The following is a 17,760-nucleotide window of genomic DNA, read 5'->3' as shown; positions in this document are numbered from 1 at the left end:
AAAGAGCAATTTGTTTCTACTATCACAGTGAAATGTTCCAACTCTGATTAAATTATAAGGCTTACGCATTTGTTCTTCAGATAGCATTTATTATTCAAAGGTTACTTGAATAATAACATTTTTATTCAAATATACAGAAATATTTGCTGTAGATTACTTGTGATGGTAGAGGGGAATTAAAACATCTCATCACTCATTGTAAGGGACTCTAGGAGATTATTATAAGCTTACACAGTGGCTCACCATGCAGACACAAGCTGTAATAATGACGTATGTACTGACTTAGAACAATCTTCAAGAGTAAAAAAAAATAAAACAAAAAGATAAGAACATGATCATACTGGCTTTCATATAAAAAGATGAAATGGAAGAAGGGGGAAAGAAAATGGAAATGATAAAGAAAAGAGAGTGAGGGAGGAAGGAAAGGAAGAAAGAAAGGAAGGAAGGAAAGAAGCAAACAGATTGAATAAAAATGGATGGACAGAGAAAATTTCTTTGTATGTGTTGGTGAACACATATATAAGACTTGAAGTTCATGACTATTATTGGAAGAACCTCCAAGATATTGGATGGGTACATCAACAGAGGGAAACTGGATGATTGAGGAAAGGTATAGAGATTTACTTTTTATTTTATGTAACTTTTCATCTTTCTGCCAAATAATATATGTATACATACACAGCTTTTAAAAGTGAAACAAGCATGTCATGAGGTAAGGTAAACATGCCTTCTGATAGTGCTTTTTATGTCCTTTAACCCTCTTCATCATTTGAAGAGGACTAAGTTCTTTTGTTAGTTGACCAGAGAATATACATTTCTACCATTATAAATAGGCTGCTAATGATATCAAGTAACTAGAGTCTTGGATCTCTTAATTTTAACATTAAAAATTTCTGCCTTGTAAATAATATGCCATTGTAGTTGGATCTCTTCCATCTAAATAGAATTGAAGAGTTGATGGCTGGAAAGAGAGAGTAGACTCCCATTGGCCCTGGAGTTGTTTGTGTCAAACTGCTTCAGTATACAAGATACACAGTCCTAGAGTAACGTCTAGCATAATATTCTACTTACATCTCTGAAGATAGTTGAATTTTCATGATAGAAGATATATTATAGATCATAAATTTAAATGATATTTATACACACTTAAGAAATTAATAGACATCTTATCTCTGAACACTTATTTCAAACTTTGGGAACATTTTCAACCTATAAAACCATGAATCATATATTTATTGAAGAAAAATTTAAAACTTTAATAAAGAAAAGAGAACTAAAAAGGTCCTAACATTTTCACAAAATGCTATATTGTCTATAGGTGAAGACTTCCAAATTCTATATTTTGTGATTGTATCATTAATTCTCAATGATAACCACAGTAAGTAAATTTCTTTAAAAAAAAAAATCTCAAGGACGACAGAAAACAATTCACATTCTGTCATGTTTTCTTACAAATAATAAATACAGATCAGATTAATGCTACTTCATGCAGACTCTCCCTTTACCTTCCAGCCCCTCAGGAATTCATCAGTTTCTCCTCCGAAGACATTTATGTGACTGTACCATCACATAAATGACCTGGCACTTAACTACCCAGAATGACTGTAATAATACCTACCCCATCAGAAGGATACCTTAGTTTCCTGAATCTTGGATTGGTACAGCATATGGTCTGATAGATTTGAAGTTCCAAGTACCTGCTTTTAGACATGATGGTTGTTTATCTTTATCTTTAATGAATTGCACTGTTTATTGAGTTGAGGCTTGCTTTTACAGTAGCATTCTATACCAGAGAGCAAGAGGCCTTGTCACCTTAGAAAGCTTGGTGAGATGAATCATTTAGACTATCGGAGTAATATATCCAGAGAAGAAACTTAAGGAGGGATTTACATAATGCATTAAATTAGTTAAATACATTGGGACATCTGACTCACAATGGCCAACTTAAATGTCTTAAAAGTAGTGGAGATCAAAAATCATGATTGCAATGACCTCAAAGGCAAAAGAGAGATCATTCTCACTTACATAATAGAGAAATACTAATTTTTGAATTGTTTTACTTTAATATACTTGAAAATATTTTTATGAAGTTAACATTCACAGATGATCACACTGGCTAGCTAACATAGAGGAAAAGTTCAAACATAAATTTATATTTAATGCCAAGGAAATCAAATGTATTGGGGGGCTTATTTTTACTTAGACATATATTTTGAATTTTGTTTTATTTTGTTTTGTTTTTGAGACAGAGTTTCTCTGTATAGTCCAGGATATCCTAGAACTCACTCTGTAAACTAGGCTGGCCTCAAACTCAGAGATCCACCTGCCTCTGCCTCCCAAATTCTGGGATTAAAGACATGGGCCACCACTGCTGGGCTATTCTGCTTATTCTTAGTACCAGTTTTAAAATACATAATGTGTACTTAGTTGTTATTTGGAGGGATTGTGTCATGGAAATATTTTAGATTTAGAAGAGAATATCATGGATTGGGGACCTGAATTTTAATTAAAAGATCATTTTAATGAGAACTCTTGTAGGCATAATAGTGGGGATTATCATAGTAATCAAGTACAAGGGTACTATTTCAATAAACTCACATTGATACTGAAAGATCATAGTTTTATTTCTTCTGGATCACAAAGGAGAGCAGCAAACTCCATCTCAATGGGAGCTGAGAAGTTTACAAATCTAATTAACAGAAATATGTCATTAAAGACTGCCTCACTCTCCTGAGTGTCAGGACAGGAGTGGGTATGACCAAATCAGCCTTGGATATTGGTTTCTGAGGGAAGACTTATACTGGGAATATGGTTTTAAGGAGATTTTGAAAATTTTACTCATACTGTATACTCTAAATGTTGTTTTTTCATTTTTATGTCAAAATTTCATTTTCAAAAACACAAAGCATTCCCTTTCTTTGGTTTAGAAATAGCACTGATGATAGCCTGCACTTAAGAAGAATGAAACCAAAGGATTAGAGGTTTCTACACACACCAAAAGAGAAAGGATTCTGCAATTAATACTAATAAAAAAGAGTGCTAGGGCCAATAGAAATGGGTTCACTTCGTGGTGAATTAAGGTCAGAGAGTTCAAACCCACTATTGCTGGTTTAAGGTTAATAACAACAAAGTATTTGGTCTAAGGAGTAACTTACTTAGACAACAGGATATTTAGCCTAAGGTGTTGCTACTGTGTATATTGCCTTGACAACAGAATACTTGTCTTAGGATGTGGTGACTTGATGTTTTGGGTATTGAGAAGGTAATTACACTTGCTTGCTCTTTTGTATCTTGGTAAGGAAGTCTTTCTGCCTTCCCCAACTTTGATTGGGGAATACAAGGTCTGTGTGCAATAATCTCGGGGCCTTTTCCCCATTATTCACTGGAGTTCCCTTCCAAATCTATCCCGTATCTCTGTATTTTCTTAGGTATCTGTAATTTTTGTACCTGCCATTTCTTAATCCATATGCTTCCCTCCCTGGACTGGATGAGTAAGCTAGGTGAAACCAGCTGTTGTGGTCTCCTGAACGTCAGATACTACAGAAGAGTCATCTCTGAGAGTTATTATTATCTGTCCCTGCCACAGACAGACAGACAGAAATACTGAGAAATGCCTGGATCTTGACTTGAGGCAGCTAGGTCATGTACATGTAATTTCCTACAGATTCCTGCCAGTAAGTGTCAGTTTATGCAGGACAACTTTGTTAAAATGGCTTGGGCAGGACATCGGGGCAGAAGGACAAACATCTGCTGTTTTGCCCTTTCAGCAACTGATTCCCTTTCTACCCCTTGTGTTCCTTTGAGGGAAGAGTTTAGTAACAGCAGCCATGTGTAATTACTGGAACCAAAGTCCAGGCCCCTGTGGGATTAAACACCTGAGTGCAGAACTATGCTGCTGCTGCACCACCTGAAATTCCTTAAATTCTCCTTGATCAGGAACAGAATTAGCTATTGAGTTTAGTTGTGGAAAATTGTGGTAATCTAACAAATAAAGCTTACCTGAAGATCAGAGTGCAAAGCTAGCCATAGCCATAGTAGCCAGGCAGTAGTGGTACACAACTTTAATCCCAGCAGCCATACTAGTTAGCACTGGAGAGGAATATAAGATGGGAAGAGACAGGAGTCAGTCAGTATGCAGTCTCAGTGAGCTGGAGGATCAGTGCAGTTGGTAGCCCTCTGAGAATTGGTGGATCACCCCTTCAGTGTAAGCAATGGTAGAGGTGAGAACTCTCTAGTGGCTGGTCTGTTTGCTTCTCTGATCTTCAGCTTTAACCCCAATATCTGTCACTGGGCTTTTATTACTTGTGCTACAGAAAATGGGTACAAATTAAAACTCTAGCTTCAAAGGTGCAGTTTTAAATCTGGCTGTTTAAATTCATTAGAACCACTTCCAGGAAAAAAAAATAGTCCCCAAAATCACACCATTATTTGATCCTTAAATCAAACCAAGTAAATGAGAATCCCTTGGGGTGGAGGGCCAGGCTTCAGTACTTACAAAAGCTCCCTTGGTGATATTATTACACAGCAAGGGTTGAGATAATAAGAGTGAAAGTGGTGAAGGAAACTCTGCAGGGGATTCTGTGATGGGAAAACTCTGTAGGTGGTCCTGTGGTGTGTCTACCTGGCTTGCGAGAGTGGCCCACTGGGATCCAGAGGACACTAGCCAGTAAATACTATAAATCAGTGTGGAAGGCAAGAAGTAGGTCAAACTTCCATGCTGTTTTGTTTGGGGTGTATTTACATTCTCTTGTTTGTGACTGTAAGGAGTACCCACTTAATCCCATCTCATTTTTTCTTTTATGCACTGATTCTAGTCCATAGGATAGAAAGAAAGCCGACTTCTTGATAAATAACCACACTACTTAGGTACTATGACAGAAGAGATTCTACGGAATAGCCGTTCAGAATTTTAGAACTAGGTGTACCCTTGGATATGAGTTGATATAACCCTGTGTTTTAAACTGTAACTCTCACCAGACATGTTAAAGGCAGGTAGTGTTTCTAGTGTTTCATTTCTTCTTTCACGACAACAGTTGATGTATAAGTATTGCATGGTGAACTAATGGTTAAATAAAACAGTTAACTTACCATTAGTAAAAAGCAGAAAGCTGCATGTAGGCATAACAATGGTACAAAATGTTCATTAGATATATCAGACTTGAATATCTTGAGACCAAAACAGGGACGCTATACCTTTCAAGTTAACAGAGAACTGAAACAGGGAAAATATACCTTGCAGGTTAAGGCTTCTGTTTGTAGTTAAAGACAGTTAAGTTCCTGTTTATCCTATGTTAACTACTTGCAAGTTAAAGTTTCTATTTGTAATTAGAAAGTTCCTGAATGGTACAGAGGAGGAGTGAATTTAGGGCAGGTGTGAACAGATGGGGTGGGAACAAAGTGGGTATGAACAGAGGGAGGAAGGAGAGGCTGGGGGGAGAGGGGGAACTTAGGCTGGCCAGGATGTAGAGAAAGAAAACTGAAAAGAAGGAAGGGGGAGAGGGAGGAAGGGAGGGAGGGAAGAAAGGTGATAGAGAGGGAAGGACGGAAGGAAGTAGAGAGAGAGACTGAGGAGGAACAGAATAAGAAAGAGATAAAGAAAGGTAACAGAGAGAGAGAGAGAGGGAGAGAGGGAGAGAGAAAATGTTTGTCCCATGCACATTAAGGTTTCTGTTTGTAATTAAAGAATAAATCCCTGAGCCAGGCACTGGTGGTGCACTCCTTTAATATCCCAGCACTCAGGAGGCAGAGGCAGATGGATCTCTGTGAGTTCGGAGACCAGCCTGGTCTACAAAGCTAGTTATAGGACAGGCTCAAAAAAAAAAAAAGTTCCTGTGTTGCATTTGCATTAAACAAGAATACTGTTTCTAAGATCTGATGTAAATTGCAAAATATGTTTTTCAAACTACAGCAAACTTGCTACTCCATTCCCACGAAGTACATCCTTCCCTTTCATTGTATCTAACAATGTATAACAGACAATTCTCTTGCCCCTGTATATCTTTATCTCTTCTATAAAGGGACTTCAAGAGACCAACAGTAGCTACTTTCTCAAATCCTGACTTTGGGATGGGCAGCTAGCTTGCCAGTCCCAGATGCACCCCCAAATACAACTTGCTTTAATTGGACAATCGTGGATTTGGTTTTTTTATCCTCAAGATAAAAGGTTTAACAAATTTTGAACTCTCAAAAAATGCAATCCTATTTTAGTTAACTAACATCTATGCAGTTACTGGGACAGGCATAGAGTTAAGTGCTGCAGAGATAAGAAGGGCTTGGTTCTGGCCTGAGACGCTGGTTTCAGACAGTATGGGTCTAGATTCTGCTTACATTTTAGTTGTCCAATAGAAGATTACTTATTTATGCTCTTCATGTTTACCTTCTCTAAAAAAAAGTTAATAGCCAGCCTTATTGGGTAAACATATTTTGCCATAGTGTATTCCCTACTACTCCAACAATGCAGGGACCTAGATGAAAAATTATTTTGTTGTAACATTCTGGTGTTAGAGATGTCAGTATGGAGATAGAACAGAACATAGTTGAAGTGCAACAACAACAACAACAAAAATAGAAGAGTCTAAAGTTCTGGGGACCATTCAGAAGAAAGACAATGTTAGCCAGTCAATTTAACAGTGTGAGTTGAGGATGTTGCTGATATGTATATGTAAACTATGTAACAGTCTACATTTTTCTTTGATGCTTTTAGATGCAGATTACTTTAATGGGAGGCTTGGTAATTCTGGATTCTGTGTGCAACAGGGACATATGTAATTATCAGAGCCAGAGGACAAAAAGACAATGGGTAGTTGGACTCACAAGGATACGTAGCAAGATACATGTCCTCAAGAAATTACTTTTGAAGAGCAAGAAGAATGGCATGTATGTACTAATGTCATTTGAACCCAGATAGAATGCATTTATAATTACAAAGGTTGAACAGAATTCTCAGACTTTTAGAAATTGGGATGATGATTCATATTTATACAAAAATGTGAAAGAAGTGGGCTTGGAAATGTTTCATAGATATGATGCCCTCTTCCAGCCCCCGAGGGCACTTGCATACACCTATGTGTAGAGACACAGACAACACACAGTCACACAGAGAGACAGACAGATAGACACACACACACACACACAGACACACACACACAGACACACACACACGAGGAGAAAATAGTAAAAGGTTAAAAACAGGTAAGGAATGGATAAAATAATAGCATATAAATGAGCTTGACAGCTTGAGACAATAACTGGCTGTCCTGTTGTTGAAAATTTTCCCAATAAATATCTTAGTATTTCCTCTTTTGAAGCATTTAAATTTACAACTACCACACTATAAAATGAGAAACAAGTCCTTAAGGGTGGAATTTTAAAACATATGATAAATAATCGAACAAGGAAAATGTCATCCTTCTGAGTATTTGTTGTCCATCTATCTGCTGAGATCTATTCTATACTAAGATCAAACATTACTCTGTGGTAATTGACTAAAGGTATAGTTCTGTAGGATCAAAACATGCCACAGGTATTTACACTCACACTGCTGAATAGTATTTCAAAGGATTATTCTGTTTCTCTGGACCAATTCTGTCCTGCTTATGTTGTGAGACTTCCTCCTCCTGAGGCTGACCACTAAGACCCAGCTATCAAAGCAACGAAGCCCTCCTTTGGCTCACCTAGTTAACATGCCCAATTAAAATTAAACAGCTCATTCTAATACAAGGTTTCCCTTTTTACTGTTATAAACTTCCATTTGCCTATGGGTCGTGTCTGTTTCGTCTCTGGCGGGACGCGGAGAGGAGAACATCCGGTGGAACTTGCTGGTGTTCATCTGTCTAGGATGTGAGTTATTTACCCCCGAATAAACATCTATTTGGCCTATTTGTTTATCCTGATCTTTGTTAAACCGAGATACTCTATCCCCTATCTTCATCTCTTATTCCCTTCCCTTTGTCCCTCTGGGCAAACAAATCTCCTTTGTTCTGAGAATTTGGTCTTGAGTTGACTACAAGGTTTCACACAGTTTTCTTAACCTCTGAGCCATCTCTCTGGCCCCTCTACACAGTTTTAATATGCAAGATAATAGAACATTTCTGGTAGAGAGCTATGTTCCCTTGATGATTATATTGGATAGTTTTATGTCAACTTCACATAGGCTAGTAATCAGAGAGGAGGGATCATACATTTACAAGTATATAGTTCAAGTCACAGAACTTTTCACAGCTATCTCACTGCATTTTCATAATTAGCTGCCTTAGATGGCTTGTTTTGAAAGGACGAAATCCCTTTCAGGTATAACTTTACTGATTTTGGTGAAGAAAAGCAGTCTCAAGAACAAGAACATGATTTAAAGTGGGAAGAGGAACAGAAGAAAGAAACCAAAGCAAGAATAAGGAGATTTAATGACAATCACTAAAGACTACCTTCTTGGTCACTGAAGAACACGGTGCTGCGTATTCATGCATCAGGGGCTTGTGCCACAGCTCTTACTGCAGCAAGGCCCTAATTGTTGTATACTTGAGAGCACTGAGAAGACCTACACATTAGGAAGTTGGTCCTTAAGAACTTTGATTCAACCTTTCACACATATTTTGGAAGTTTTGCAAATGCTCCCACTGGATAGACATGGTCACAGAGTATTATGACACCATTACCCTCAAGCAGAACGATACTGTCTCTTTGTTGTTAAATCTGCTTATGTATTCCTCACGTCTCCAGCATGATTCTGCATACACTTGCCACGGTGCTTAAACAATTCGTGTTTTCTATTGGTAAATATTATTCTCTGATACAAATTTTGTTGCCTCACCACTTAAGGTTTTCAGCTCAGAGTGGCCTCAGCAGAAGAGAAAGACATTCGATTTGTCAATTCATTATCTACTTCATTTGATCCTTCTGCTGGAACAGTATTAATCCTGTTCTTATTTGTGCCTCACTTTTCACTCCTTTGGTCTTCCTATTCTTCAAATTCTCCAGTATCTCAGCTATACTTTTCCTCAATGACGTAATTTTCACAGGGACTAAAGCCTGTTCTGGGAGAGAGAGAGAGAGAGAGAGAGAGAGAGAGAGAGAGAGAGAGAGAGAGAGAGAGAGAGAGAGAGAGAGCAGCCTGTACAAGAGTTAGTTCCAGGACAGCCTCCAAAGCCACAGAGAAACCCTGTGTCGATAAACAAAACAAAAAACAAACAAGAAAACAAAAAATTTGCCCTGGCGTTGGCGGCGCACGCCTTACTGGGGAGGCAGAGGCAGGAGGATCTCTGTGAGTTTGAGGCCAGCCTGGTCTACAGAGCTAGTTCCAGGACAGGCTCCAAAGCCACAGAGAAACCCTGTCTCAAAAAAAGCAAGCAAGCAAGCAAGCAAACAAACAAAACCCCCCACAAAAACAAAAACAAAAAACCCCAAACAAACATAAACAAAAAACAAACAAACAAACAAAAAAACTGCCAGGAACATACATGTAAAGCAAAGAATATTCAGGTAGAAGTGAGACCACTGTCAGTTTCACTCACCAGGTAAACTATCAGTAATTTAAATTCCCAAAGAGAAATCTTTATTCTTACAAACACAGAACCAAACGGAAACAGTGCAAAAGAAATCAGTGATAAAGCAACCTAAGAAGCTTGAGGTCAAAGGCGAACCTGTTCCTGAAGTCAGGGCGCCACCCCGTGGTGCAAACCAGCCCCACAGGCAAGCAAGCGCTGGCATCCAAACCGCCTCTTGCCGCCCCCTGCTGAGCGACGTCGCTCACTTTAGCCGGGACGTAGGAATGCCGCCTGTGGGCGCGGCCTGATGGCATCACGCCCACGCGCCGCCGGGGGCCGGAAATTAGTATCTACTTCCGCCCTCCCGTCCTTCCTGGGCTTTCCGAAGCGGAAGTAGAAGATGTCCTCCGCGAGCTTTGTACCGAGCGTGGCTCGGGGAGGGACTGGGAGCCGCTGGAGTGGTTTGTAAGCGGGTCGCGCGTCTCTGCTGTGCATAAAGCCGCCCACTGCGTAATTGCGCTGGCGGGAAGGAGAGCCTGTGGTGAGGGGTACAGTGCTTTACAGTTTAGATTCACTTGAGATAGCGAAGGAGCCCGGATTGCGTCAGAATTTGTAAGTTTAGGCACAGTGCCCACTCCTTAGGTTGTGGTGTACGTGTGGGATTAAGAAGGAAATGTATATGAAACGTTGAGTTCTGGCGGTAAAACCCATTGTGATTCCTCTACCTTTTCCCCCAGATTGCATGGAGGTGGGCGTTTGGTTGCCGTTTTCTTTTCACCCTGACTGAGAAATGTTCAATTTTGCGGGAGATAGTGCATCTCCCTCGATCTCTAGCCTCGATCTCTTTATTCTCCACCTCGCTGATGATACTTTGCCTTTTCTTTTCCAGATTGGAGCTGTGGTGGTAGAAACATCTGCTCCTTACCTTTTCTGGAGAGATCCAAAGTCTCCTGTCTTAAGACAAATACGATGTGGAGATATAGTTCTGTAAGATTTAAATGCAGTGTCAAAAGATTAGCTGGACTGCGCGATACCCCACTGCTAGTGGTTACTATTTTCTTTAACAGCCCATTAGCTGTCTATCTGTGGGACAGAAAGAAACATAAACCCTCCTCCTTAGACCTCACTCAGTCACCAAGATTTTCATGATATTTACTAAATTTAACATTACTTAAGGAAATGGTTTCTTTTCAGAGTAAAGTTGAAATAAGTTATTCGATATTTACTTTTTAAAAAGTTGCATTAGGCAATTTAGACACCTTGCCAGAGGTTACAAATTCACCCCAAAAATCTATTTTTAAAAGGGAACTTGTGTTTATGTAAAACTTTGCTGTACAACTAGGTTTTAAGAAAGTCACCCTATCTGAAAGAAGAGACAATTTAACAATGTAAGTGAAACTCAGAAGAGGGGTAGGTGTGGGTGTGTGTGTATGTGTTTGTTTGATATCAAAGTAGAAAGTACTGCTGGGGAGAAAGGGATCTAATAAGATGGGGACAGGGGAATAAGAGAATTATGGGAAAAAACAATAGGACATGTTTCTAATATAGAATTTAGATTTATATAAATTATATATCTGTATGCATGTGTGTGACATGGAAGCAAAAGAGGAACTTTGGATCAGGAGGAAGAGGACCATTGGTGTTGGTCAGTGGATAATGAGGGGGCAATATAAGCAAAATACACACATATGTATCATATATATTATATCTAATGAAGTTCGTTATTATGTCAACTAAAATAATGAAAAGGGCAAGAAATACTAAAGAGATTACCATGGGTTGGAAAGTTCAGAACAAGATTGTTTTGTTACCATTTTTGAGTGTCTCTGAGTGTACAGTTTGATGATTGTTGGGGTAAGAAAGAGGAAGAAAGTCAAGCCCTCCGTGGTGCATATCTCAAATGACATTAATCGGAGGAGAGTTTGGGGCTGCATAGGTGCTCAGTTCAGTCTTCGGCATGTTGATTTGTTTAGAAGGTATGTGCTTGAGGATAAGTTATCTGAAGAGAAACAAAAATCTACTTTGACAGATCTAACAGAAACCCTAACAGATGTTTTACCCTTTTGTTAGAAGTCTTGGCATACATTTTTAGTTTTGGTTTAGCTGTATTATAAGTTCTCTTGAATAGTCTGTTGCACATTTATCTGTTTACAAGGGTGCTAATAATCTGAAGAAAATTCACTAAAAGTAGAAATTTTCATAGGATGACAAGTATAGTTTCAGAATTATGCTGTTTTTTTCCTCTGTTTATCCTGTTGGATTATTTTGCACAGTTACGAATAAAGCTTTTAATAAAACTTGTCTGATTGTAAGCTGATAGTCTTTAGTCCTGTTCTCCAGCAGAGGTCATCCATGAATGTCTGAAAGGGGAAAAGATTGAGTCGTCCAAGTTAGATGGAACCTTCATTCTTTTGTTTGTTTTTTTCTTTTTTATGTATTTTTTTTAAATTACTTGAGAATTTTGATCATGTTCATCTCCCTCCTCTAATTCCCCAACTCCTCCTAGACCCATATTATATTCCGTAACCATTCAACTTTGTGTTCTCTCTCTCTCTCTCTCTCTCTCTCTCTCTCTCTCTCTCTCTCTCTCTCTCTCTCTCTCTCTCTCTCCCCATTGAGTTCAACTAGAGTTGCCTGTATTCCTTTGGGTATACGGCCACCATTGGAAAAAAATAAAAATAAAAGGAGGATATGACTGCTCCTAGATGTGGTAGAGAAGAAGGTTTATTGTAGATATGAGGTTGAAAAAACGAGAGGCATTTGGAAGAATTCAGGGTGGATGTGACTAGCCGACTGAGCTGGGCTATGGGGGGAGAACAGGAAAGGAGAGGGAGAGAGGAAAATCATAGTCAAAATAGCTAGATTATATAGAGGAGGGCAGCCCCACCCGTGGGCTGGAGCATTTAGGGTAGGGGTGGGGTATGCCAACCTGTAACAGGTAGGAACTGAGGATGCTGGAAGAACCTGGCCCTCACATAGGCTTTGATATGTTAAATAGGCACCTCAGTTAGCCCTTTATCCCAGATTTAAGACCAGGCAACCCTTACATTAGAAAACCAATTCTTCCTCCCTTTTGGTGTTAGGGATTGAACTTAGGTCCTCATGCATGCTAAGCATGTGCTGTTGCATTGAAATATTCCTGAACACTCTATCCACTCAACTACATAATTTTTAAGTGAGAAAAGTGCATTGAAATCAAGGAAACAGTTTGGTAAACTGAGGTAGAGATTAATGTTAGCAGTTGTTGTCCAGAGATTTTAATAAGCTAGGAATCAATGTGATCTATTTAGTGAGTACCATAAATCTAGAAAATGACACTAAAGATGGAAATTAGACAATCAAGTATTGTTTTTTTCAGGGCTACATTCAGAGTTTGAAATCAAGGTGGCCAGAAGCAAAGAAGTTTAGTGTCTGTGGTCAATCTGGCAAGTTGAAAGGCAAGATGATAGTGAAAATGCCATTTATTAGGAACAAACTGAGATGTAGAAACCAGAAAAATGAGATGGGGAAAGAACTGATTCTGGATAGTAAAACAAGCATAGTGAAGTAAAAAGAAAGTAAAAGGGCAGGGCAGTTGTGGGCAGCAGTGCTATTGTTCTGCTCCTCTTTGTATTGCAAAGTCGTAGAGCCCTGAGTTCATAGGTATCCAACAGAAGCAGTGAAGCACAGTGTGAGTGCAAAACCAGAAATGTCAAAGGAATAGGTGTTTTCTTCTAGAAAGGCCCATTGTACTTAATATTGCCATCAATTATTTAACATAATATATGTTAACATTATATGTTACTTTACACAGCATTTGAAAACCAAAACCTTTGAGCAATTTGATGATTATGGCATCAAGAAACGTCTGGAGTATAGGAAGGAACTTCCTCTTTGGTTCAAGAGATTGGATGATCCAATACTCAGCAGAAATTTTCATCAAATCAATTCCATTTAGGCCTTTTACTGTGAAATGTGACAGTCACGGAGAGCCTTTGGAGAATGAGGATCTACTGAACAACTTACTCACCATGGGAGTTGATGTTGATATGGCAAGGAGACGACAGCCTGGAGTTTTTAACAGGATGACTACAAATGAGCAGGAGCTGAAAATATTCCTTCTATCCAAAGGAGCCAGTGACAAAGTGATTGGTAATATCATATCAAGATACCCACGAGCCATAACACGCAATTCCGAAGGTCTTTCAAAACGGTGGGAGCTGTGGAGAAAGATTATGGGATCAGACATTGAAATTGTAAATATTTTGGAGCGTTCTCCTGAATCCTTTTTTCGTTCTAATAACAACCTAAACTTAGAGAATAATATAGAGTTCCTCTGCTCTGTTGGATTGACTAACAAAAGCCTCTGCCGACTGTTGACCAGTGCTCCTAGAACCTTCTCCAATAGCCTGAATTTGAATAAACAAATGGTTGAATTTTTGCAGGAGACCAGTATGTCCTTAGGTCACCATGATCCCAGAGATTTTGTAAGGAAGATACTTTCTAAAAATCCTTCCATCTTGATTCAGAGCACCAAACGGGTAAAAACTAACATTGAATTTTTACAGTCAACTTTCAACTTAAACAAAGAGGACCTGCTGCTTCTGATATGTGGCCCAGGAGCTGGAATCCTGGATCTTTCCAATGACTGTACCAAAAGAAACTATGCAAATATCCAAGAGAAGCTGTTCTCTCTTGGATGCACTGATGAGGAGGTACAAAAGTTTGTTTTAAGCTATCTGAACATGATCTTCTTGTCAGAGAAAAAGTTTAATGGTAAAATAGACTGCCTCATGGAAGAAAAAGTCCGTATTTCACAAATAATTGAAAATCCTAGAGTTTTGGATGCAAGTATAAATACTTTAAAAACTCGAATGAAAGAGTTGGTACGTGCTGGGTATGACTTGAGTTCATCAAACATTGCTCTCCTGTCCTGGAGTCAGAAAAGATATAATGCCAAATTGAAAAGATTAAATGGATAGGACAGTGTTGGAGGAGACTTAGGGAATCCTAAGTTTAATGGTACTTTCAGTTTGGACCATTCAAAATGAAAGTTTTATTTTTTTTAAATAAATATTTAATAAATGTTTAAGATTACATTCATTTATATATGTGTTTTGTGTATAAGTATAGACTTCCTGTAGGGGGGGTGTAGTGCATATATTCACATGTGTGTGCATGCCAAGGCACATGTGGAGAATGTGGCCAGATTTTAGGAGTTGGTCCTCTTTCTGCTCTGTGGGTCCCAGGAAAAAACTTGGAGGCAAAGTGTATTTACCCACTGAGCAATCTTGCTGGCCCACAAATTTGTATTTTTACCACAGACATGTGTATAGTGATTCTGTGAACACTTTATTTTATAGGTTGTACGAAATCATTCTTAGTACATTGCAGATGTAGTAAATTAAAATGTGGCTCAGAATCTTAGCACTTGGAAGGCTGAGGCAGAAGTAATGTGAATTTGAGACCAACCTTCTTTATAACCTTGAGACTATCTTAAAATATTTATGTTTAAAGTCTTAAGAGAGGGAGATGATCCTGAATTATTTGGGTGGTCATTAGGTCATTTAATTATAAGGCCATTAAAATGGAAGAAAAGAGTAAAAGATGTCAGAGGGATGCAAATGTAAGAAAGCCATGTGCAGGTCTCCAGAGGTGGCTCAGTGGTTAAAAGTGCTGGCTGCTTTTCTAGAGGTCTTGAGTTCAATTCCCAGCAACCACCATCTATAATGGAATCTGATGCCCTCTTCTGGCATGCAGGTGTACATGCAGACAGCACTCAGATTTTAAAAAAGGAAAGACTTATCTGCTGTTTTGGGCTTTTATAAAGGAAGTAGCCACAGGTAAGGAATGTAGGTGTCTTTGGCACAGTTACATCCTACTTTGAGATGGCACAAATGCGTTTTCCTGTAGGGATAGTCCTGTTGGTGTTTTGAGATTAGCCTGGGGGACCAGTATCCAGTATCCAACCTCTGTCCTAGCACCACAACAATAAAGTTGCGTTGTTTGAAAATTGTACTTGGGGGTAGCAATTGAGTAAGTGTCAAGGGTTACACAGGATTCACAAAAGTATAATATACAATCATTGGGCATTAAGGACATGGTGGGGGGTATGGATAATGACTGTCAGGCAAGATTATCCTTTCAAATAATACGGTTTGAATGCAGTTGAAGGAGAGCTGTTTTTAAGAGTTTTAAAATCAGATTAAGACATTATTTAGAGGCACAAGGACCACATATAGACAGAAACAAGACTCAGGCTCCCACAGGGAGAGCCAATTCTTAAAAACAAACAAGAACAACAAAAACAAATCGCAAAGTTTCAAAGTAATATTTTTTTGTTGTTGTTGTAAATGAAAGGAACATTCATAATTTTAGTGGGAGTGAAGGAGAGTGGGTAGGAAATTAAATACCAAGAAAGAAAAAAAAAAACCTTGATAATATTATCTTTCAGAGATAAGCCACATTTTAGTGATTCTTCTTGTTGTTTTTCTTTTTATAATATCCATGCAAGCATATAATGTGACATATAATAATTGGGTGTAGTACCTTTGAAAAGTACCTTGATAGTTGTTGGTGACATAGGAAATTAATACTATAGATGGGGGAATTACAATACTGTATTAAAACTTTGTAATGAACACAAAACATTCATGCACATAATTTGATTATTCTTTACACAACTGCATTAAGAAAAAATTTCAAATATTTATTCAATTAATAATGATATAGAAAGGATGGTATTGCACCAGTGAATCTTTTATCTCTGTACCAAATTACGCTTAGAAATTAATCAGCTGAAAGTCCTTACCAAAAATATGGTTTAAATCAGAACCAAAACTTGCATGTATTTTGCATTTTTTTTTCCTGCTCTTCTTACTTAGCTAAGCTCTGAATTTAAAAGAAAAACAAAGTGAAAACAAATGGGTAGCTTTTGGCCATATTGAAATGATCAGAAGAATTCAGAAGCAGTAACAAAATAACAAATGAGTAAGATACACATAGGGGCCTGCAGAGATTGCTCAATGGTTAGGGGCTCTTGTTGCTCTTGAGATGTAGGTTTTATTCCTAGCACTCATATCAGGCAGGTCACAAAGCCCTTTAACTTTAGCTCTAGGAGACCTGATACCCATTTCTGGCCTCGCTGGGCACCTGTATGCATGTGGAGCACATACACACATTAAATAAAAGATACAAATGACTTGATTATGATATTCTATTGGCAATTGTTTCCTCCTTTTATTAAAATTAATTGTGTCACAAGTCAGTGTTACACCAGATTCTTGAGAATGTGGCATAAGCAGAGGAATGACCTTGAAGAGCCTCAATGCAGGGAAATGTTGGACTTCACAACAACTGTCTCTAAACCATGAGATAGCCAATCAGACTTAGGACCTTGTACTTCCTGGGACTGTAGACTTAGCAAAGAACCAATGGCTGGGGAACTCATAAGCCCTAGTGGATAGATGATGTTAAACAGTTCTTTGAATATACACCTATGACCACAGATTAGTGCCCAGCTTAATCTCAGCTATCATTAAAGAAACTTCTTTATGCAATGGATAGTGGTTAATGCAGAAATTCACAGCTAGTTAAAGTTCAGGGAATAAATATCTGTATAGTGCTCAGCCATTAATGGGACATCTGTAACATACAGCTTCCCCTCCAACTCAGAATTTTGAAGATTTCAAGAGGCAGAGGTTGGGGAAGACTAGGTTTAACAGTATATTCTGGACATGAAAATACCATTGAACCCATGAATACACATCAATTGTGTTTGACTGCATAAGACCTGACCAGATAAGCCAGTTAGCATTCTAGTTTAGAGGGCAAAGGGTGCTCAAATATACTCATCCCTTGCCGAGAGGTCATTGGCAGTTGATGGCTGCTAGTGAAGGGAGAGTTAGCTGCTCTCTCTCTTTCATGGATGTGACCTCGGGTAGGTAGACCATGCTTCTGTGGATGGCTCCACACTGGTGTATATATGGGCATCACAAATTGGTCTCGATGTACTATTTTTTAAAAACACCATAAAATTGAGAAAGGGATTGGAGGAGTGAGGGGACTGGACCTAGGAGGAGTGAGGGGAAGGGGAAGGAGTGTTAGGTGAACATAATCAAAACATATGCATGTATGATGTGCTTTTAAAAATGAGGTATTTTTCAAAACCATTACAGTAGAAAGGAATTTGTTCTCTGATAAGACATAATCGTTGCTCAAATCTTTGAACAATACAAAGATAAAATTACAGCTAATCATGAAATTGAAAGGTCCTTTTATTCTTAGTTCATAAAAAATTTGT

The 17,760-nt window shown here is 38.5% G+C and overlaps 1 protein-coding gene across 1 annotated transcript; it reads left to right on the top strand.

Moving 5' to 3' along the window:
* Positions 1 to 9,922: 9,922 nt before the first annotated feature.
* Mterf1 (mitochondrial transcription termination factor 1) lies at positions 9,923 to 14,557 on the top strand. The gene is made up of 2 exons (XM_051174608.1): positions 9,923 to 10,091; positions 13,273 to 14,557. The coding sequence occupies exon 2, from the start codon at positions 13,304 to 13,306 to the stop codon at positions 14,438 to 14,440; it is 1,137 nt and encodes a 378-aa protein (XP_051030565.1). The 5' UTR covers positions 9,923 to 10,091; positions 13,273 to 13,303; the 3' UTR covers positions 14,441 to 14,557.
* Positions 14,558 to 17,760: the final 3,203 nt, after the last annotated feature.

This window comes from Phodopus roborovskii, unplaced genomic scaffold, assembly GCF_943737965.1.
Source record: "Phodopus roborovskii unplaced genomic scaffold, PHOROB, whole genome shotgun sequence".
Lineage (NCBI taxonomy): Eukaryota > Metazoa > Chordata > Mammalia > Rodentia > Cricetidae > Phodopus > Phodopus roborovskii.
Note: the sequence above shows the minus strand (reverse complement) of the source record. Positions and strands in the feature narration are given on the sequence as shown.